This window comes from Carassius carassius, chromosome 13, assembly GCF_963082965.1.
Source record: "Carassius carassius chromosome 13, fCarCar2.1, whole genome shotgun sequence".
In the NCBI taxonomy this organism is placed as follows: domain Eukaryota; kingdom Metazoa; phylum Chordata; class Actinopteri; order Cypriniformes; family Cyprinidae; genus Carassius; species Carassius carassius.
This window is the reverse complement of record NC_081767.1, coordinates 24,986,254-25,010,832: the sequence shown is the minus strand read 5'-3', so window position 1 is coordinate 25,010,832 and position 24,579 is coordinate 24,986,254. Positions and strand designations below refer to the sequence as shown.

The following is a 24,579-nucleotide window of genomic DNA, read 5'->3' as shown; positions in this document are numbered from 1 at the left end:
CATTCTAAACAGCTTATTGAACAGTAAATAATTCGATGTTCTAATCTAATGTACTGCTGCACTGTAACACACATAGGCTACAGACAGTAGCTCATACGTCACGCGCCGATCGCGTGCACAGAATCATTCAGCACAGAAATGTACTGTCAACACTGTTCTGTGATTTCTCAATAAAATAGCTTATAAACTGAAAAATTCAAGCATGTATTTCTTAATAACTAAAACTAAAAATTAGCTGTTATAGGAGCAATAGCCATGTGGGCAGCGCTGTGCCATATGCCATAGCAGGGGTTTGTCACAGCTCCAGACTTATCTGTTCATTAATGACATCATCAGTAACTAGTCAACTTCAACTCGACTTTCATCACATAAAATCACATCACCCCTAGTTGTCAATGACTATGTCAATGATGATCAATGAAAATTTGTTTCTCACCAGTAATCGTCTAGGTAAACAGGCTGTTAGGGTTTGGAGCAGAACTTGTATCTGTGTAAGAGTCTTATCTTTAGGTCTCAATATGTGGCGGCCAATCACAGTGTGCTTTGTAATAGCACAGAACTTGCCTCATGTACTGTCAATATTACATCTCCTAAGATTTGCACAGGCTTCATATGTGCTCTTAAATGCATCACATATCACATATTCTCATTTCCGTAGTTACGATAAATCACAGTTGATATTTTGTACACAGCCCTCACTCATTGAGAGTGTCCGAAAATGATAGAGAACCTCTTTTCCTATCTCCTCATGAGGACAGGCCCCCTCAGGGACCTCTGGCAGCCTCAGGCAAGCTCTCAAACACCCATTACGCCCTCCCTCTATCTCTCTCGCACATACACGCACTCATGCACGGTGACGTCAGTGGCTGGTTGCTCCCCTGGGTGCCGAGGCCAGTCTTTGTTCCCCCTCATTTTTCCCTTTCCATCCAGTCCTGCTCCTTTCCATGTCCTTTGTCCCTGGAAATAGCCATCCAGCTAAGTGCCTGATTGGAATCCTTCGCATCTTGGCAGGATCGCAAGGGGGGGCCTCTGAAACCACAAGGGAGTGAGAGATGCATGGATAGTAGGAGAAAGAACAGGACAGGTCTAGATTTAGAGCGTAATATTGGACTAGGGAGGGCATATAGATTGTTTTTTCCCCTTTTTTCAATGGAATTAGTGTGGTAGGTGCATATTGTTTTGTGGAGGCTAGTGACAGGGAAGCTTCCCGGGAGACACAGAGGGAGGGAAATGCGTGATGGGGAATGAATGTTCAAAGGAGACGGCCCTCTATTGGGGTTAAAGTTCCTCTGAGTTTAGATCTTACGATATCCACCCTGCCTTTGTAAAATATTTAAACCTGTTTCTCATTTCTGAGGAGGATAGGAAAGTCACTGCTGAATAAGTAACCAGACCTGGGGGTGGGTGGGGTCACCTATACAAACTCATGCACAACCCGACGAGAAAAAACATAACTTGTCACATTATTAGCCTTGGTGTCTCGCCATAACCACCTTTCCATTATTTCTTTCATTTCCTTTTATTCTTTCTTTCCCTCAGCTTAATGAGAGCAGCTCCAGTGGAGCGCAGTAGGGCCATGGCGGACCTGCTCTCTGGCTGGCTGGTGGGAGCGCCCTGCTCAAGTAATGAACTCCCCCAGGACACAGCACAGCAATGCGGGTCTGTTTCCGCGCTCTGTTCCCAGGGCAGGCCGGGACTGCTGTTGCCTGCCCTCCGCTGCCACTGCTAGGTGGGGAGACGGAGAGAAAGAGAGGGAAATGGAGATACTGGTTGACCCCCCCACCCCCAGTCTCCTGCCAAAGCGTATGCCCTGTAAATGGTTAGATAAAGTGAAGTGGGGGTCTGGAGTAGAGGGAGCGAGAGAGGGAGTGTCGGGAGGCTCCGACAGCTGTGGTGGGCTTTGGGTTGACTGGTGAGGGGTTGATAAGGGGTCAGTATAGATCGGAGATGAGTAATAATCCACAGGCATGTCTGAAAAGTTGTGGAGAGATGAAATAATTGCAGTTGTGCGCGTTGGTTTGGGATTGTTACGAGCCTGTCCTCCAACAAAAAATGACCATATAGGTCGTATTTCAGGGATTTGGACAAACGACCTATACGAGCGTATTGGTTGGAGGACAGGTTGATTGTTACAGACACTGTGTAGTGGCACCATGTCTCCAGCTGGTAAACACTGCATCCTGGCATGGTAGAAAATGATGGGATTTAATATGCATTACTTTATTTTTATCTTCATTCTTTCTTTATGTTTTAGTTTATGAGATCATTTGTAGAATATAAGAAGATCTACATTCTTTCTTTCACATTTTCTGCAATGTTTTTTTTTTTTTTTTACTCTTATAGGAACGAATTTGAATGTGTATATATTTTATTTATTTATATATATATATATATATATATATTAAAAAAATATGCATTATTTATTTATTTTTTAATATATATATATATATATATATATATATATATATATATATTAAAAAAATATGCATTATTTATTTATTTTTTAATATGGTCAAACGTGCTTATGAAGTTGGTCAAAATATTTAATATGTGTACACTCCAGGTGAAGGAAATATGTCATGAATCATGAATGACTGAGATTTGTAGTTTTTACAACCTCAGATTACACATGTGCCTGGATAAAAAGTTTTTACATCATAAGAAGTCAAAGGTGTTGGAGAATTGTGATTATTTGTGGCTATTTGCTCATGTAAGTGAGTTCTTTTGTATTTGGCAGTTCAAAAATATCACGAAAGACCCCACTTTTTGTGCTCAGTTTAATGTGGCTTTTGATTTCATGTCAGACATAAACAAAACTGCTGTCCAAATCATGGACGATCAGTAACCGAAACCATCAGAGCAGAAGGCAAGCCCAGTGTCTTGTGGGATAGCAGAGGAATCGGTGGTGATTTTGTTGTGTTTAGGTTGCGAGAGTTTCCACCACCAGTTTGGGTCAGAATGGATAAACTTCTTGATGTAGATGAGGTAGCAACATTACTTCAGTGCTTTAAAAATGCGATATGTGCATGTCAGAGAGGCTTGCCAGGACTCTGTAGTGATCCAATCATGCATAGTTGTTCCACTATTTGAACCGAAAGTCAGAGCCAAGTCTTAAATCTAATTTTGGCCACAATCTGCAATCAATGAGACATCCTGAATATGATGTTTCAGAACTTTGGATAGTTGGAAAATGAGCTCAGCAGCAGTCCTGAAGTGAAGAGACAGTTTAGTGAAGACGGCGGTGTGTTGGTGTGACTTGTTGCCCGATATAGACCAACCCCTTGTATTACTCTCTCAATGAGTCATTTCACAGCTCAGACACATCAGAGGCCCTTGTCAGACAGTTTCCAGAGATAACAAAATTTCTTCCAAATGAAATAAGGTAAAGTATGAGCGATTGTTTTTTCCCACCAACGTAATAATACCCATATGTCCTTAATTATTCATATTTTCGTAATGCAGTCTCTTAATGGCTGGAAACACAAGTAAGTAATAAAACACTTGGGGGTTTGATTTAATTTAATTTTTTTCATATTAATTTAATTTTGGGGCATGTGTGCGAGCTTGTGCGGCAGAAAACGCACCCTTCAATATTGGCTTTATGATTTTGCTTGTGTGTGGCGAAGAGAGAAAATAACAGAAAGGTGAGACACATGTTAGGTATTCAGGCAAGACATTTTGCAAGCACATGCCTGAGTGTCTTTACCTTTCCAAACTTTCCTTTCTTTTCCTCTATTCATTGATATATCTGTAGCAACACCTCTGACAATAAAATAAATGAATTTAAATCAAATTAATAAAATTAAGTAAATAAAATAACTCCAGTTTTTTAATTACATGTAAAAAAAACAAGATTAATTTGTTTAAATAAAAATTATTCTTCATATTTTTTTCTATACAGGAAGAACTTTTATATTCTAAGGCTATAAATTTGTTAATGAATTTTTTTTTTTTTGTGGTGGCAAAACCGTAATCCCAAGAGGCCAAGTGATTATTTTGTAGGCCATTGAACCTTGTATGGTTTTTGCCTAATAGATGATAAAAATCCAATAGACTTGCATTTGCCATACTTGATTCTCTTTAACTTGGACCAGTACACAACCAACCAACACCCAGAGCACCCTGCATAGACCATCCTAGCATCATCTCAGGGACATTTTCCTTATCACATTTGCATTAAAAATGTATAAATGTAGTTGTAAGTGATTTTAATGATTAAACCCACACCTCTCATGTGGTTGAGTTTGATAGCATCCCATTGATGAAGGCAAAACACATCCCTGAAGTTCTTCTATAGGATAAGGTAAAAAGAAAGAGGGAGAGTGCACATGAAAGCCAGATCATCGTTGAAGCTATTTTAATGTTTCTGTTCTCCTACGTTATTAAAAAATGTTGGCGGGGCCACATTTGATGTCAGGATGGGGCTGCACTTTTACTATTAGTCCCACTGCAGTCCTTTTTTGCCGTGGAGTCCAAGCAGCTAGTGGTCGCCATTGATCTGCTGCACTCGTCACGCTGGCCTCTACCACAAAGGGTGCTTCATTGTGTGTGTATGTGTATGAGCTGACTTTTTTATTCATATATGAGCGGGCATTTGTATTCATGTTTGCATGTGCATTTCTATGGAATGATATTCCGGACATTATTCAAAAGGAATTGCAAATTGTATTTGCAATTGCGTTTTCAATTTGTGCACGCATAAAATGTGACATAATCCAAATGCAAATCGCGCATTACCGTTTTCATTTTCGTTTAAGCGAACGCACAGTGTCTGCCAAATTTAAAATCGAAATGCAAAGTCCGTTTGCAATTGTGTTTCCCATATCTTACGAGATATGAGCCTGTCATATTTAAATAGCAATATTAATTACCACATTTGCCTTTTCACTCTCTCTGCACTGTGCATGTAAACTGCCAAAACTCAAATGGAATCGCAATTCCTTTTGCATTTGAATTTCCAACGTCTACACGGAACCTGTCAATCAAGTGACAGGGGTGGGGCCATTTTATTGGCCGTGTTTGCATTGGGAAGTGACATCACTCACAGTCGACGTAATAAATAATTATTAATTAATTAGTGTGGACTTTGTCATCTAAATACTTAATAACCAATAAGGTTAAGGATGTGTCTTACAAATTACTTCATCTTTTCTATCCTGTGAAGCTTTATTTAAAAAAGATGTTTCCTGATATTGACACTTTATTCTTTTTGTGGTGCTGAACACGAATCCATTTCTCATCTCTTCTGGGAATGCACATATACAAGTCTGTTCTAGTAGAATTTTTTTATCTTCGATCATACTTAAATGTACCATGTTTTTACTATGGTAAATATGAGTTAACGATATTGTTTATAATTAAACCACAGTAGCCACAAATGTACAGTTATCGGAGACGTTATGAAATGTTCTTTAACATCATGAACCATAAAATGTAGTCAGTGTTCTGCTATGGTTTATTTTCATAATAGGTAAACACAGGTCACAAGTTAACACGGTCACATTTCCTTGATTCAGCCAGTTGCACAATGTGAAGCCGAGAGTCCTGTCTTGTGTCTAGAGATATGGAGCTGATTCGGTTTAGATCTGTAGCTCGGTGGCTAGTGACTGTGGTGTTTCGCGGCGCACCGTCTTTTAGTGCGTGTTCGAAACCCGCACCAACACAGACGTACTTCAGCCACGAAACGGGCGTTCATACTAATAACTTGTAATCTTTACAAGAATATCTGAATCATGCAATGAGTAAGACTGCTTTTTATTAAACACTTAATATCGCGTTAGTTTGTGCTTTCAGAATCACCGAATCTGCTGCCGCCGTTCCAGTACATCTGCAGCGGAGACCTGAACCAGGAAGTTGGTCACCAGATAACACGGTAACCAGTTAAACCGTAACACCGGGAAGATTAGGCAAATAGACTGGTGATGTAGGTCTGCGCGCATTTCTCAATACAAAATACGCTGATTTCGGACTTGCATCCTCAGTAGTTCAGAATTTGTGCATTCGACTCGGGAGTGTGATGTCTGCGAGGACGCAGGTCCGGTAATTCTGCAAACAGCAGCGTACTTGATAACATGTCAGCTCGCCTTGACTACTGCAATTTTCCTCACTGTATATTTACAATAAAACGAAAAAGGATATGAAATACCACTGCCTCCTTTTATTTTTCATTTAAACATAATAATAGCAGCAGAAATGTACTTAGTTCAGGGAAATGTGTATATATAAAGTTATTACAAATGAAACTAAATATTATATCAATTGCCTCTTTTATTACCGTCGACTGTGAGTGATGTCACTTCCCAATGCAAACACGGCCAATAAAATGGCCCCACCCCTGTCACTTGATTGACAGGTTTCTGTGTAGACGTTGGAAATTCAAATGCAAAAGGAATTGCGATTCCATTTGAGTTTTGGCAGTTTACATGCACAGTGCAAAGAGAGTGAAAAGGCAAATGTGGTAATTAATATTGCTATTTAAATATGACAGGCTCATAGCTCGTAAGATATGGGAAACACAATTGCAAACGGATTTCGCATTTCCATTTTAAATTTGGCAGACTCTGTGTGTTCGCTTAAACGAAAATGAAAACGGTAATGTGCGATTTGCATTTGCGTTTGGATTATGTCACATTTTATGCATCCACAAATTGAAAACGCAATTGCAAATACAATTTAATACAAGTCCGGAATATCATTCCATACATTTCATGCATTTTACATGTGTGAATGTTTATACACATTGTATGTTTGAATGTCTGGAGGTTAGCTTGCTTCTCCTTCCAAGAGAACAGCCCCTGGGGCAAAGCTTTAAGTTCACAACAAAAAGTTTATTTTTTTCAAGTCGTCCAGTCACAGTGGACAGCCAACCACCCCCCACCCCCCGCCCCCGCCCCCATGAGCCAGCAGGGGGGCTCCCCACTTGGGCCGGGGCCTTGCAGGCCAAAAGGGAGGGCCAGAACGGGATCTGGCAGCATTTGTGCATCCTGGAAAGGGTTTGAGTGTGTGTGCGTGTGTGTGTGTGAAGGACTATCGCAAAGGCAACCCTAGAAGCCAAAGGATTGGAGAAGTTTTCACATTGCCTCCATCCTCTCTTTCCCTCTCCCCATGCTTTAGCGGATGTAGGCCGTAATTACTGGACCCCCTGGCTTCCCTTTCTCCCAACCGCAGCCTTTGATCTGTTTCATGTCAGGCAGATTTTTTTTTTCACTTGCTGTACCTTTGTCTCGTCCTCCCTTTCTTTTCTCTGCCGCTCCTTTTCCCTTGGCTGAGCCCCCTTTGACGGAGACAGTTTACGCTCTTTAATACACAAAGAGAATTTTCTCTCGCCCACCCTCCATTTTGTTTAAAGTTGGGTCTTTTTTGTTGACAACCACATTGAACTTGATACTGATTTTTTTTCTACTTGTTTGCTAGTTTATTTGGTGTTTTTTCTGTCCTCATGACCTTGATTATAGCATTTCCCCTCTGTCACTGGGTTAAAAGTGAAATAAACTCACAAAGCTAATGGCTGGCCACTCTTTGGGTCATCCTGGCATCCTTTTTTACGTTTGAACAGCGAAGAAACAAGATATAGGAGATGTGTGTTTTAGTCTAATGCATTTTCTTAACGTTGTGTGTGTAGGGGAGAGTCTCGGAGTGCATAGGTTTAACAAAAATAATAATCCACTGATGAAAACAGTCCAGAGTGAATGAGCAGTCCTCACCTGTTGGCGGTCGCGCATTGTCTGTTGTTTAGCGTGCGTCCCGCCAAGTGTTGATCCATAGCCTCCTGCGTGCATGGAAGAGAGGGGGTTGTATTTGTTTGTAAAGTAATGGCATTGTTAGCATAATGCTGGGTTGATTTGCTATTCAGTGTGGCTATACTTTTGGGCTAATTGCCACGCCACATAGCGCAATGTTAAAGGGCCGGTGTGTGTTTCTAAGAACGCTCAAATCTGATAGGCGCTATCAGAGTGGGTGTGGGTACGGTCCAGCGCACAGCTTTTGTTAACAGATCCCAGACAGCCAGTCCGTTGTGATTTCACTGTTTGCTTGTTGAAAGATTTTGTGTGTGTGTGTGTGATTTTTCCGATTTTCTGTTCTTCTTGTCTTCTGATTTATGTTTCACTTTTTCTTGCTCTCTGTCTGAATGCTGCTTAATGGCAGTGGTTGAAGGAATAGTTCCGTCAAAGAATTAAAATTCTGTCATTATTTACTTACCCTGGTGGTATGACTTTGTTCTGTGAAATGCAAAAAAGTTGCTAGTTAGGATATCTAAGCTGTACTTTTCTATACAACAAATAAGGAATAAATGATTACCAAAAATGACATAAATAAAGTTTTTTGAAAATATGTGTAGGAACTAATTCTGTTCTGAAAAGTCATTATTCATTTAAAAATCATATGTTTATGAAATTTGAGAGCTATGATGGAGGGAAAATTTCAAGTGAATAATGAATATACAGTTTCAATAAGTTTATACATTAGTGTTTTTTATAATATAATAAACTTTTTTGTTTTTTGTTTGTTTCTTAGTATTATGTATGTATACATATTGAAGATAAAAATCTGTTCCTTACACCAAGCTTTAGGAGGTACACCAGATTTGAAAAAAGTACAGAATGTAACTGGTTCTTACATCTCATGACCTATTACTTAACACCAGCTTTTCATATGCAGACTTATGAATGTAACTTGAGACCTATCAGAATAGTGAATAATGGCTTAGTCTGACTTATTACTGACTTGCTTTTTTCATTTTTGGAGCCACCTTTTATTGTACAATAAAAATCTATTTGAATATCCATTTCTTTTTCTGTCCTATGGAAGAAATTTATACAAGTTTGGAATGACATGACATGGGTGAATAATCAATGACAGGTGAACTGTCTCTTTATGGGCAGCTGTTTGAGAAAGTGTGTGTGTGTGAGAGAGAAAACGAATTGAGAGAGACAGTCAGAGACTGCAGCAATGACAGTGTTGAGGTGTAGCTGTTTGTGTTTATATGTGTCGTATTTGAGTGTGTGAGAGACCGAAAGAGAGGTTGAGCAGCAGACAGGCAGTGAGAGGCCGTGCGTGCTGCTGTAATGACAGTGCTGAGGTGCAGCTCTTTGAGGTGCGTCCTTGAACCCCGGCTGGGTGCTCTGTGTCACCCTGGGGAGTGCACCGTTTAATACCACAGTAATTATCCTGTCCTTCTTCACCACATTGCCGTCCTGGTGTCTCCTTCACACTGCCTCGCAGCATGTGTGTATCTGTGCACGTGAACGTGTGTGTTTTAGTGTTTTTTATAGTGCTGCTGCCCTGTATTTTTATGCCTCTTAATATTCATGACACCTTTTCATTAACTCATGTGTGTGTGTGTATCTGTCAGGTTTTTTCTGTCAGGTTTGTGTGTTGATGTTATATGCGCAGTTCTGCATGTGCTAGTTACTGTTTACTCAACTGTTTGTGCATTAATGTCAAAGCATGTGTTTGCCTGTGTAGTTCTTGTGTGTGTATGCGTATATGCATGTGTGTATGTGATGTCTTTCTCTCCAGATCTCCAGCTTACCGTCTGTCTGCTCTCCCAGTCTGTGTGACTAATGGCAGGTCCAGGTGTTCCTCTCAGTTCTGGGGGTCCCTTGAGATGCCTATGGCTCCCACTGTGGCAGCATGGGCAGGAGGTACCCACCTCTCTCTGCATGTGTGGAGGGTCCCCTGGGCCCAGGAGCCTCATGAGGGCCGCAGCCTTAACCCCCCACTCTTAGCACCTCTGTACTTTTATAGCTTAGATATTGAAGTGCAATATTATACATTAGCTAATGTTGTGAGCTTGCTGTCTGTGATGAGATAAAGGTAAAATACTGCCAAGAAAACATGCCTTTCCATTGGATTGTCTTTGCTTGCTGCATTTAAAAACAAACAAAACTGCTAGTTTACTTGGATTCAAGAATAAATGACTCGTAGTCTTTTAATAAGTCATTTACAAAATCAGTTTGAATTAGTCTGATGAATCCTTCACTGAATGATCTCACTGCATTCCTGTACTTAACACTACTGTTCAAAAGTTTGGGGTTGGCAGGATTTAATTTTTAATAAAGTCTTTTATGCTCACCAAAGCTGCATTTCAATGATGGAAAATTCAGTAAAAACAGTAATGTGAAATATTATAAACATTTTGTGGAAAGCTTGATCATTTTCTTCCAGGATTCTTTGATGGGTCGAAGGTTCAAAAGAACAGCAGTTATTTGAAATAATTTTTTTTAACTATGTAAATTTTAACTGTTAATTTTGATCAATTAAATTCATCCTTGCTGAATAAAAATATTAATTTCTTTCTTTCAAAAGAAAAAAAAATCCTATTTACTCCAAACTTACAGATACATAAGACACACACACACACACACACACACACACACACACACACACACACACACACACATATATATATATATATATATATATATATATATATATATATATATATATATATATATATATATATATATATAATTGGTTTATGTTTGTATTCAGTTTAAGGAAAAAGGAGAATCTTTAAATGAACTCACTTGAAGTCCTGTTCTCCCCTCACCTGACTGTAGGTGGCGATACACATGCCAGTGTTTCCCTGCTCTACATAAATGACACGCAGTATAGTTCAGTACAGTTGGCTTATAGGGTGGCGGATTCTAATCCAGCCTGCATTCCTGTTCTCTTTCTTTCTTTTACAACTTTACTGTTTGTCTTACTTATTGTCTGATTTAGCCCAAGCTCTTTAGTGCCCTACACTGCTCCAGTGGTCATCTCCTGCACTGCGGGTTGGTGCAGGTGTAAGTGGATTACTGTAGCGTCAACTTGTCAGCTGGGAGCACTTGTTTGAGGGCTTGAGGTGGATTAAACACTCATCAGAAATAAGGTGCTTAGCCTGTCATGCCCCAGAGACAGTTACATGCTAAGCTAAGTGCAGTGGCTATTACTGTCACGCCCATTTTTACACTGAATTTGGGGAGTGTGCTAACATCTAATCGTTCAAACATGTTTAGAAGGAGTAGTGCTAAATTTTTGTGGTGTGGATGGCAGGGTGTGCTCATATTGTAGTTGGCATGAAGCGTTCTCCCTTAGTCTCCTCCTGTAGATCAGGAGCCTGCAGGCACATTGACTATTTTTAACAATGAGGTTTGGCTGATTGAGTTCAGGGAAAAGAGGGGTGGTCAGAGACAGACACTGTATACTGCAGATTTTTTGGGGAACCAAGCTTTGACTTCCTTTCAGAAGTTGTTACCATATCGATTTTCTAATAAAATAAACAATCTAATTTAAAATAACACATAATGAATATATATTTAAAATCTACTAGTTTTATTATTATTATTATTATTATTATTTGTTATCGTGTAGTAATATTTTGCATTAATGGTATTTACCTATCTGTCTGTTTGTCTAATCTAATCTAATCTAATCTAATCTAATCTAATCTAATCTATGACTTCCACTAGTGCCCTGCTTGTAGTCTGTATGTTGTGATGGTATAGCAAGGGCCACTTTGTGTTACCAGTAAGGGAGCAGGTGAGCTTTAACCTAAACCTTTTTTGGAATCGGTTTGATCAAAGAGAGCCAAGAGGCAGAGTACAGTGTGTAGTGTGTGATCTGCTTAGAGGCCTGTCTGCCTCCGAGCACAGATCATTGCGAGAAAGACATAGACAGACGGGTACAGTAAGTGATGGGAGAAATGATCAGGGAAACACATTCACCTTCTCTCTGTCCTCTCTTCCATCTGTTATGCACATGCTCTCTTGCTCTCACTTACAAAACACATATAAAAAACACACACGAATTCATGTCTCATCGACGGAGGGTCATGTTCCAGGTTATGTAAGGTAGATGTTTGTGTGTGTGGGACTCTAGAAGGAAACAACATGCTTGTTTAGCCCTGCTTTCCTGCATGGCTAGGCAGGCAGCTGCTTCCCATTGACTCAGTGCACAGTGGGAACCTTACTACACTCACTGTACACTCCCAACCAGTAAAACTTGTGACATACACAACTACCAGACAGAAGACATAGCGCGATCAAGAGAGAGACATCAAATGAGTGCTGTTGCCAAAAAGTTTTTCCTGGGTTTTTTGGTGTATCTGTTTTTTTTTTTTGTAGTCTGAACAGTTAAATAATAAATAAATAAATCCAGTGTTGCAATGTTGATCCAAACCATATCCATATGTGCAAAGTCAGGCAATGTTCATAATTTTAAAATGACAAGCCAGATATAACAAACTTCCTTTCTAGAACTTTGTGACATCATCAGTCTACAATGTTCAACCAAACGTAGCAAGTTTAGCAAAGGAATCCAAACTTTAAAGAAAACACTAAAAGGGAGAAAAGAGAGCGGGCAGAAGCCAAATGTCTCATCTCTGATACTGGAGTTGTGGAGAAGCTTGTTTTGGTGCACTTCACATGTAATTAATCTGCAGCTGTTTAATAGTGCGGGCCCCCGCCGCTCGCGCAGACTGAGCAACACAAGAGTCAAACGGAGCTTAACCACTGCCAGTGCCCCTGTCGTCACGCAACCTCTCCCTCAGTCTTTATCTCTCCTTCATCTCACCTTCCCTCTCTCAGTCAGACCAACACCGAGTACTTACGTTTCACCTCTGTGCCCCTGAAAATGCTTAGCGTGTAAATCATCCTCACTAAAACACCATTGGCTTTTCCGCATCTAAACATTATTAATGGCTGAAGGCTTTTAATTGGGTTTACAGCAACTTTATCTTCTGTAGAAAGGGTTTGTTTAGAAGTGATTTCATCTGTGTCTGGTTAGTGTTTAAAAGAGTTTTCTAGGTTAAATACAAGGTAAAATTTATCAGCAACATCTGTGGCATGCTCTCAATTTCCATTGAAAATAATTTTGCTCCTCCAGTTTCTAGACAAAAGTGTGCTAACTGAAATTTAACCCCTTTATGCACCCTTGTTGGACATTTTTTGTTGGCTTTATGTTGGTATCAGCATAGTTATTGATCTGATTCATGTTTAATTTCAGTTCAGTTATTGAGATTATTTAGATTTAGATTCGATTGCATTTCATTTTATTCAGTTTAATCCAGTTGATATATTACAGTCAATCGGTCAATAGCGCAATCGGTTTAATTTGATTTAATTCAGATTTGTATTCAGATTTATTTTGTGTAATTTCTGTTATGTCCATATATATATATATATATCATATATATATATATATATATATATATATATATATATATATATATATATATATATATATATATATATATATATATATATATATATATTAAATAAATATCATTAGTACATACATTAGTGCATAGACCACAAATGGCCGAAGGACCAAAAGTCAGAAGGCCAAAATCATTACTGTAAATCATATTTTGCTACAAAGGACCAAAAACTTGTAAATCATACTGTAAATCATATTATATTATTTATACATTTTGATACAGAATGACTAAATGACAAAATCAGAAGTTACAGAGCTACACTGCTCCTGGATTTGGCATCTCTGGAATAGAAAAAAATTTGAGATTTTTAGAGCTGATATCAAGATTGTTTACATGAACATGATTTTTGCAATCAATCTAGAAAATCTATATTCTTCCCACTTTTTGTGTAGAAAACGTGGTGTCACATTGGTGTCAGCGATCTGCTCATGTCATTGCCTTATCCTCTTTCTCCCTTCTTCTGCCCATCATTTCCTGTCCTCTCGACAGCCTCTCTTGTTGTCATGTTAGCACTGCACCCATCTGCACAGCACTCTGTGGTCTCTAGAGGTGAGTGAGTGGTCAGGCTCCAGAACGTATTCCATTTCTCTTCCTCACCTGGGGGTCGCCAGAGGGGAGATGGGGAGCAGGCTGTCAGCTGTCCTTGCCTTCCCAACCCCCTGCTCCTCACCTTCTGCCCTGGGAATGAGTCCGGCTGCTCAGATGCTTATGGGCGCCAACTACTCCATATGGGCCGTGGGCAGCAAGAGTGTGTGTCCTCCAGGATTCCGGCCCCTGACTGACAGTGCGTCCTGTGACATCACTGCAGTACCCATATGTGTGTGTGTGTGCGCAAGGGTACATATGAGTGTAAATACATGGGTTTCCTCCAGGATTATGGTTCCTGACAGACTGGCTACACGATGACATCACCTTGGCATGTGTTTGTGTCCTTTAGGAAAAGACCCCTAACAGACTGTGTCCCTAGAGTCCATTGTAGGGTACAGAGAGCAATGCCAGGGGTCCTGTGAGCACAGACTGGAGAGTGTCAGCTTGATGGAGCAGAGATCGTTAGGGACAGCAAACATGAGTTTGTATGTATGTGCGTGTTTGTGTGTCCACTAGGACCAGTCCCCTGATAGGCTGTCTCCCTTGAGCGGCAGTGGGGTACGGCAGAGGAAGAGAGTGTGTCAGCATAGAAACCCAAAGGAACACGGCAAAACTGTAGGGGGGAGAGATACAGGAGTCGGTTTGTTTGTGTGTGTGTGTGTATTTAAGTTTCAGTAAACAGGTGTTTGGTCTCAGAGACTCTGCTCCCAGAGGACTGCTGGCCATGTGGACAGTCCCTGCATGCCGTCCCTCTCCCTTCTCTTTCTCTCTCTTGTCCACACTCTTCCACACTTTCTTACCCTCTTAGCAACATAGCTTTGTCCTCTGCTGTGTTTGGTTATGACTGTCCTGTTGCCTAGGGGAGAGAGGAAGGAAGGAAGATAGGGAATAGGGAGGTCTCTCCGAGAAGCCCAGAAAAAGAAATGAGAGGGATGAACGAAGAGAATTAAGAATTTACTGCCAGTAAAAAAAAAAAAAAAAAAAAAAAAAACTCCTATAGTCCTATACTCTGGGTTTTTCTGGAAGTTGTTTTCCCCTGGCTCTTGCTTCAGGCCTGTCTGGCTGGCATGCTGGGTTGCCCAGTGGGACCCCGGGGTGGAAGTTGTTTTTCTGCCCCCTACAGTGTGTCTCTCCTGCCCCGGGCTGTGGGCAAAGGGCCAGGGGGAAGAGGCTGTGAGCTGGGTAGGGGGGCTGCTGGGAAAGGTGGAGGTTTTGTGCCGGGGGGCCAGGCTCAAAAGTGGAGGGGGTAGAGGTCAGGGATGTGGAATGTGACTAGGTGAAGTGATAAGACGCAGGTCTAGTTAGACCATGATTCTACTGAAATCGCTTTTCCCTAGGTTGTTATATTGTAACATGTCAGAATTATTATATTTATGAGATAAGTGCACATGAACACCACCTTTCCAAGTGCACATTTCCAAGTCGCCAGTAGGAAATCTGTTGCTTTATTTTAAGCTCTGACTTTGATATGTGCAGCATGTAAATTAAAATTTTTAGGGTGGAATTGAATTGGTTTTGATTTGTAAAAAAAATTTGATTGCGTGTTTGTTAGTTTGTCACCCCTCCCTCCATTTACAGGCACATTTGTCCTTACTTTTAGAATAAATAAATAAATAAATAAAAAATTATTGACAAAACATTTTGACACAAATATAAATCACAAATAACTTGTTTACACTATTATAGTTTGTATAATGTACTGGTGATGAAAAATAGTGATATAGCTTGCTAATTTGCAGCATTAGGGATATTTAATCTGACATTAGGGATGCACAATATTATTGGAACATTATTGGAATCACCCCATAAAAGCTTGAAATGTAAACTTGGCATCAGCAAGACTTTCTGCAAATATACCTTGCCGAAAAGACAAATAAGCTTACATGTGCTCAGGGTGGGATAGTGAAAAGCTCACATCAGCAATGTGGACATTCTTAAAGTGAACATTTGCCTGAATGATTGCCATAATGATTTGAAAAATATCTGCATATCGGATATTGGCAAAATCTAATATCGTCTATCCCTATCTGACATGCATAAAAATCCTGCTGTGAGGTTTAGATGTAAAGTCCATTCAATATCTTAAACATCCTGAGTCATGTCTAATCATACCTCGCCTTTTTTTTTTTTCTGTTTAAATTTTTTTTTTTTAACTCTTTTTTATAAAGAGCTCATTTCAGTGTTTCGTCGGCTGAGCCATTAGCACCATGAAATAACCTTGTACAGGATCTACATCTAGCCTCATTTTTATGTCAAATTTAATATGGCATTTACCTTTACTAAGGTCCATTACTATTATAATTAGCATAGCTTGAGGCTAACAGCATTAGCTTGTTGACATCTGCAGTCACTGATAAATCCTATTTATAATTTAAAATAGGTTCTGGCTGTAGTTCTGAAATAAAACATTTGTGGAAAAATTATTAAACTTCTCCAGCAATAATTTTGGTGCTGAAAAATACTCTGTAAACATTCTGGTTTTCCATGACTGGACCTTATAAATTTTATATTATATTATATTATATTATATTATATTATATTATATTATATTATATTATATTATATTATATTATATTATATTATATTATATTATATTATATTATAATGTTGACTGGATTTAAAAAAAAAAAATTTTTGATAACAGACATTTTCTGAGTAGTTCTGAAGCAAAATACTTAAAAAGGATTTTAGGATAAAGTGAGATGTTCGTAGTGGCATCTAACCTAGATGGATGATTAGATTAATCAGGCCAAAACCAGAACGTTTGCCTTCATTTGTCAAGTTCGAATAGAATATGTTGGAATGAATGCGAAGCTGGTTTAGTGTTGGTGCAGTTGTTGTAGAAGTGGTGATATTTAACCTCATCTCCCATGTAGCATCAATTTCAGTGTGTTAATCATTGTGGAACTGCTGTATTGTTTTTGGATGGTGTATTGTTCCAGAAGGGGAAAAGCAGTGCTGTATGTCATAAGTGTAGGCCTGTTGTATATGCCTCCAAGTGCTAATGAACACACTAGCCTGTTTTGGCTCTGACGTTTGGCCTGTGTTGGTAGGGGCATTCATAAAATCCACAGCTCTGGTGTTGGGAGAGATAGAGGGGATCTCTTTTTTCCCCCTTTCTCTATCTGTCCTTGTGTCTGATAAAGAGGAAAGAGGACAGACATCAGACCGAGCACGTCTTCATTACCGTCTTCCACCACGCTTCCGGCCTGGCATGCCAGTGCTTTGGCTACCCCATTAACTGGCCCAATGTGGTTCAGCCCAGCCCTGTCCAGTGGAGGCATGAGGGTCTGCGCAGGGTGGGTGGGGGTTTTGGGGGGGGCTGGGTGGGGGTATGCTCTTGAAACTCCTAGAATTATCTGCAGATTAGGTGCTGGGGTGGCTGCCACCATCACCCTGTGTTTCTGTTATCATGGTTCCAATTACCAGGCCCCGTTCGAGGCAGGGTGGCAGGCCCATCCCTGGACATCAGAATGTGTCCTTCTGCCAGTCCTGTCTACCCATTCTTCCCACCCTCGCTACACCCTTCCTGGGAGAAGGCCAGCGCCAGGGGCAACCACCAGAGCAGCCTGTTAATTTGGTAATGAGTCACAACTTGAAAGAAAGTTCGGGAATGGAATGTGGAACAAGTGAGAAACAAACTGTCAGAAAGGGAGAAAATCTGAAATGAAAGGGAAGGTCGGTCATGCCTTAAAAATGTGGAAAGAGCGGGAGTGTGGAAGGAGCCCCATGTTTTCGCACTCATTTCAGTCGCCAGTTCTTTTCTCTCTCTCCCCCCTCACTTTTTTTCTTTCTGTTTCTTTTCTAATTTAACTTTTCATTGAAATTTCTTACCCTGTTTAGTGCTCTTGCCAAGTCCCCCTGTGGACAGATGACAAAAGCCCCCTAAAAGCCATGTGATCTTCCATTTTCCGACAGCCACACTTCTGAGGATTAAAGCTATTTAATGACTATAATCTCCCTCTTTCTCAAAAGTGATTTCTCACATTCTGTCGCAGTCAGAGGGATTGCATTAGCATTAATAGATTTATAATTCACCAGAATGACCACATGTGCCAGGAGGTTTTTTTTTTCTTTTGGGCTTCATTCTTTTCCTGTACTCTGCCTCTTTTTTCCCTAATTTTTTCTGGCTCTGAACTCAAGCAAGTGTTTCTTTGTATCTCTTGCACTGTGGTACATGTTTGTGTCTCAGCAGAAAGGGCCTACCTGTTAGTCTGCACCCCCACCATCACCACCATACCCGCCCCCTCTCACCTCCACAGTGGCTGGATCAGAGAATGGCCTGTCAGGGGCCACGGTCTCATTGTGCAGCCAAAGAATTCACCACGGTTAAGTCCCTTATGGGCTTTTCATCTGGGCCTTTTCATTGGGCCTCTGCAACACTTTCTCTCCCGTGTTGCAAGGGTTTTAGGTTGTGTTGGGATGGCTCTTATCCTGGCATGGACACAAAAGCATGAGAACAGAACAGGGGGAGGGCACTGTACTTGAAGGAGGGAGGGGAAAGAGACAGAGGAGGTATGTGAGAGGTGCTACTGTAAATGTAATCTGAGAAAGTGAGAGAGACTGAAAAAAATTAAAGGGGTACAGAAGAGGGTACATATGGGCACAAATACGAGTTCTTTTTTTATTTGATATATTAAGACAACCTATTTATCTTTGTGTATTAAAAATGGCATGGACCAAAAAACCTCTTATGGCATCATCATCCTTTTAAGACGTGAACTTTTCAAAAGTCAAAAAAATCTAAATGCCTTTTTTTAAATTACTTTTTCCTTTTATTATTTTCAACAGTAGGGGAAGTAAATCCAACATATATTAAATACATTAATTTACCTCGAATTGCCACAACTTAATTTATGAAATACTTAAATTATAAATCTGAATCTTACAAAAATTACCTTAACCTGGAAAAGGCTCCCATTTTATAGAATGACATCTTTCTTAATGTCACACCTCCTTCTCTTATTTTACTCCTTTACTGATATCTCTATTTTTAACCTTTTTGTTACTCCAGCTCTGAATTCATTTCTCGATTATAGCTAAATTCATAATTTATTGTTTAACAAATTTCTACCCACAAACCCCCATGGAGATTTATTTGTTCTGCACAGTACCTACATTTTAAAGTGGATCAATTCATCACTTGAATTTATTTTCTACAAATTCTGCTGTGCTCACCTTTGTGTAATGGGAGAGTAGTGGGCGGAAGTAAAAACCTACAACTGCCATATGGAGTTATTAGTTTATACAATACACGCTGAGGTTATGCACTTTCTTTGTTCTTTTTTCCCCCCTGTTTTTCCATTGCATTAGGTCATGATTGTGACTGTTTCAGTGGGTTTTCATTTCTAATTAGAATACTGAGCATAGGAGGCCATTGTTACATTTTGCTTGTGAGTGCGAATGGAGCTTTTAGGGTATGTGGAGTGTTATCCTCTGTAAACATTTTTTTTTCTGGATCTGTTAAACCAGAGGCTTCTTTCATTGCATTAAAAGTGAACATACAACTTAGAGAAAATAAAGCAAACAAACAGTGCACTGATAGAAAATTCTGTGTTTGTCTGAGCCGCAGTGGGACTTTGTGCTTGCAGCATCCCTGCTCAATAAGTCATGAGCTCTCTCCCTTGCTTTCCTTCGGAGTCTGCTAGTTGAGATGCTAAATAGATGACGTGTGGACTGTGTCAGGCCCCATCAGATTACACAAAGCAGGACAGAATTAAGAGCAACCCGCTTTGTATATCTTTGTATAATGTATGCCTGCATTAATCTAGACTGGCCATGTATTTGCACAAATAATGAAAAAAACATAAATAATCCAGTGCTATGATTTTGTTTGCATTGTCCAGTAAAGGGGCTTTCCTTTCTGAATATGCTCTTATCACTTTTGAGAAGCTTTTCAATCTGGTGACCATAATGAAAAATATGATAAAGCAGATCCAAATCTATGGGATAAAGGCATGAGCTTGTTTGCTGAGGGAGGATAAGAGGATAAAAAAATACATCTTTGTCCTTATTTCTGTACTCCTTTGGGGTTTGTTGTCTTTAGTTATTTGCTTCTATTTTGATATTTTCTCTGCCTCTTTAACATTTTAATTCTGTCTGTGTTTTGCATTGCAGATGGTGATGATGACCCGGGGTTCTCCTGGGTGGCGTCCTCTCCCTCTAGCAAAGACATGGCATCGCCTTCACAGATGCTAGGGGATGGCTGCTGCGATATGGGCATGGGCACAGGGGAGGAAGAAGGGGGCTCTGGCCTGCCTTATCCCTGCCAGTTCTGCGACAAATCCTTTAGTCGCCTCAGCTACCTGAAGCGCCATGAGCAGATCCACAGTGACAAGCTGCCCTTCAAATGCACCTTCTGCAGTCGTTTGTTCAAACACAAGCGTAGCCGTGATCGTCATGTCAAGCTGCACACCGGTGACAAGAAATACAGCTGCCAGGAGTGCGAGGCAGCATTTTCTCGCAGCGATCATCTCAAGATCCACCTCAAGACACATAGTTCCAGCAAACCATTCAAGTGCAGCATTTGCAAGCGTGGCTTCTCTTCCACCTCCTCTCTCCAAAGCCACATGCAAGCTCATCGGAAGAACAAGGAACACCTGGCAAAGAAAGACCAGGGTAAGCGTGATGGATCTAACAGTGATGTAGCTGACCAGGATCAGGACCTTTACATGTGTGATTACTGTGAGGAGACATTCAGTCAGACAGATGAACTTGAGAAACACGTGCTGACACAGCATCCCCAGCTCTCAGACCGTGCAGAGCTTCAGTGCATCCACTGCCCTGAAATCTTTAGTGATGAAGGCACTCTACTCACCCATATTGATAGAACGCATGCCAAAAAGAAACACAAGTGTCCCATGTGTGCTGAGCAGTTCCCATCTGTAGAGGATGTCTATTGCCATCTTGACAGCCACCGGCAGCCAGACTCTAGCAACCACAGTGCCAGTCCTGATCCAGTCTTGGGAAGCGTGGCATCAATGAGCAGCGCTACCCCTGATTCCAGTGCCTCCCTGGAGAGAGGATCGACCCCAGACTCCACCCTTAAGCCTGGACAGAGTAGACGAAAGCTTGCACCTTCTTCTGATCATGACGATGGAAGCTGGTCAGGCAAAGTAACCTACAGTTGTCCATATTGCTCCAAGAGAGATTTCAACAGCTTGGCTGTCCTGGAGATTCATCTGAAGACTATCCATGCAGATAAACCTCAGCAGAGCCACACTTGCCAGTTTTGTCTGGAAACCCTGCCTACTCTCTATAACCTTAATGAGCATGTGCGCAAATCACATAGATCCAGTGGAAGCTCTGCGTCAAACTTCCCCCTTCTGCAGTTCAGTAACGTTTCTGCCTTTCATTGCAACTACTGTCCTGACATGTTTGCAGACATCAACAGCCTGCAAGAGCACATTCGTGTTTCTCACTGCTTATCTGGTGGTGGTGTTGTTGCTGGATCCACCACTTTGGAGGGCAACCATGCTTTCTTCTGCAACCAGTGCTCCATGGGTTTCCTTACAGAGTCCTCACTCACAGAGCACATCCAACAGACCCATTGCAGCAGTGGGGGAGGTGTGACCAAGATGGAGTCCCCAGTCTTGCAGTCCTCGCAGTCCTTCATGGAGGTGTATTCTTGTCCTTACTGCACCAACTCTCCCATCTTCGGTTCCCTCCTCAAACTCACTAAACACATTAAGGAGAATCACAAGAACATCCCACTCGCCAATAACAAGCGCAAAATCAAAGTAGCAGACTTGAGCCCAGCCTCATCTGACGTGGAGATATCCTCCCCTAAACGCCATAGGGTAACTGGTGATAGCACTCCAGCAGTTGCTAATGGAGACTATCCCTGTAATCAGTGTGACCTTCGATTCACCAGCTTTGAGGGCTTCCAAGCCCATCTCAAGTCCCACCTGGAACTGCTACTGAGGAGACAGTCTTGCCCACAGTGCAACAAAGAGGACTTTGATTCCCAAGAAGCACTGCTTCAGCACTTGACCATTCACTACACCACTACTTCCACCCAGTACGTATGCGAGAGCTGCGACAAACAGTTCTCTTCTGTAGATGATCTGCAAAAGCACTTGCTAGACATGCATACCTTTGTGCTGTACCACTGCACACTGTGTCAGGAAGTCTTTGACTCAAAGGTGTCTATACAAGTCCATCTGGCCGTCAAGCACAGCAATGAGAAGAAAATGTATCGCTGTACGGCCTGTGCTTGGGACTTCCGCAAAGAAAGTGACCTGCAGTTACATGTGAAGCACAGTCATTTGGGTCACCCTACCAGTACTGGGGCCACCGGAAAAGCACGCAAATGCATATTCTGTGGGGAGACCTTTGGCACAGAAGTAGAGCTCCAGTGTCACATCACTACTCACAGTAAAAAGTATAACTGCCGGCTCTGTGGGAAGGCCTTCCATGCCATTGTGCTTTTGGAAAGACATCTCAGAGAGAAACACTGCATTTTTGATGGAGGGAATGGCAATGGAAATGGAGGAAGCCAAAATGGTACTCCCAATGGGGTGACTCAAAGCTCTAAGCGTTCTACGGCAGGATCCACTGCAGCTGCTGAGCAAGCAGATTTGCAGAACATGCTGTTAAAAGGAGGAAATCAGGAAACAGTGAACAGTCATGAAGCTAGCGGTGGTGAAGAGGAGCTTGATGCCTCAGAGCCAATGTATGCCTGTGACATCTGTGGTGCGGCCTACACCATGGAGTCTCTGCTTCAAAATCATCGCCTTCGAGACCATAATATCAGGCCTGGTGAGGACGATGCATGCTCAAGAAAAAAGAAGGCTGACTTCATCAAGGGTAACCACAAGTGCAATGTTTGCTCGCGGACCTTCTTTTCTGAGAACGGCTTGAGGGAGCATGCCCAGACGCACCGTGGCCCAGCAAAACACTACATGTGTCCCATCTGTGGTGAACGCTTCCCTTCACTTCTTACTCTTACTGAGCACAAGGTCACCCACAGCAAGAGCCTGGACACAGGCACCTGCCGTATCTGTAAGATGCCCCTGCAGAGTGAGGAAGACTTTATAGAACACTGCCAGATGCACCCTGATCTGAGGAACTCCCTCACAGGCTTCCGCTGTGTAGTTTGCATGCAAACTGTCACCTCAACACTCGAACTAAAGATCCATGGAACTTTTCACATGCAGAAGCTCTCGTCTTCTGGGGTCAGTGGTGGAGGAGGAGGATCAGCTTCATCATCTCCCAATGGCCAGCTGCAGGCCCACAAACTCTATAAATGTGCCCTGTGTCTCAAAGATTTCAAGAATAAGCAAGAACTGGTCAAGATAGATGTGAACGGCCTGCCTTACGGTCTTTGTGCTGGCTGCATGAGTCGGGGTACAAATGGCCAGTCCCCAACTGTTGTTGTCACCCCACAAGAGGCTGGAGAGAAGGGCACTGGACTGCGCTGTCCAGAGTGTGCTGTTAAATTTGAGACCCTGGAAGACCTGGAAAGCCATGTTCAGGTGGACCATCCCGAGATGAGCCCTGAGACCAGTGGAGCTAAGAAACTTACAGATGCTTCCCCTGTCCCTAAAGTAAGTGTCAAAGCCTCTTACTTATATGTTCTTTTGTCTGAAAGGGTATTGAAATGTACTTGATAGTTCAATGTGTAAACAGAAGATCATAGATGACTCTTAGCCAATGTCAATAAGCATAGGGCCATTTAACAGAAATGTTATATCACAAAATGTTTTTATATTTGCTTAGGGTATTTTTTTAAGTCGTTTGAGGTTTTCTTCTAGTTCTCAGATTTGTGTTCTTTCTCTACTTTTTCTCTTTTTGTGTTTCTTTTCCTATTATCTCTTTTCTTTTGACAGTTCAAAGAAGAATTTTATGCAATTTCTTTTGAAAAGAGGAGGCATTGCTAGCAACCATTTTCTGGCAGTATTTTTAGTGTATAAGTTCCCTGTGTTCCCAAAGTGTTCTGAGTCAAAGAGAAATGTGTGAATTCATGGCTACATTACTACTGGCCCCAGAGGGTTCAGCAGCTTCATCCTGCTGGGCTATTGTACAGCCTGTTCGCTTCACTTGATATTGACAGTGAACTTCCAGGAATGCTCAATCTTTACCTGTGCTTTTGTCTCAGCTCAGTGTAACAGATAGGATAATCTCTGCCTTTTCCCCTCACATTGCAGCATAGAATAGGTCTGTTTTATGTGAGTGTGTGGAAATTTTTAAAAAGCTTGTTCAATGTGAATTCCAACCCTGTATCTTTCCTTGTAGAAGAAGACGTATCAGTGCATCAAATGCCAAATGACCTTTGAGACTGAACGAGAAATCCAGATCCATGTTGCCAATCATATGATCGGTAAGTCGACCCCATACCTTCCTTTGCTAGTGCGCGTGTGTATGTGTGTATTTACTTGTGTGTGTGTGTTTGGCTGCTTGCCAGTTGCTCCTCCTGCTTTCCTACCTTTATTTGCTGCCTTAGTCTTGCCCCAGCACTCTCTCTCACTCCCTGCACACAGGTGTGAGACAGACAGGTGAAATGAACAGCTCTATTTCTAGAAGTGCAGACATTGCTCTCAACAGCTGTTCCATTGTTTAACACTTGACTACGCAGCTGAGGCCTCGGCTGCAGGTCTGATTGCTCTGTTAACTCTTCACCATGCAGCCGAGACCAGGACTGCAGGTCTCGCTCCTTCAGCAAAGGCCAACAAACAATTAGGTTCTTTTATTCCCCTTCATTTCATTTCTGTAGCCACTGTCGTGGACAATTACATGCATTTTGCTCTTTGTTGCAGATATTTTTAGAATAGAGTAACTACATGTGA

The 24,579-nt window shown here is 41.3% G+C and overlaps 1 protein-coding gene across 3 annotated transcripts in view; it reads left to right on the top strand.

The window, feature by feature from the left end:
* LOC132156182 (zinc finger protein 423-like) overlaps positions 1-24,579 on the top strand; it is a 161,624-nt gene that overhangs the window by 59,048 nt on the left and 77,997 nt on the right. For all 3 annotated transcript variants that reach the window (XM_059565076.1, XM_059565075.1, XM_059565074.1), the window contains 2 exons: positions 19,910-23,340; positions 24,029-24,113. In XM_059565076.1, the coding sequence (XP_059421059.1) occupies positions 19,910-23,340; positions 24,029-24,113 (3,516 nt within the window). The remainder of the gene's footprint in view (positions 1-19,909; positions 23,341-24,028; positions 24,114-24,579) is intronic.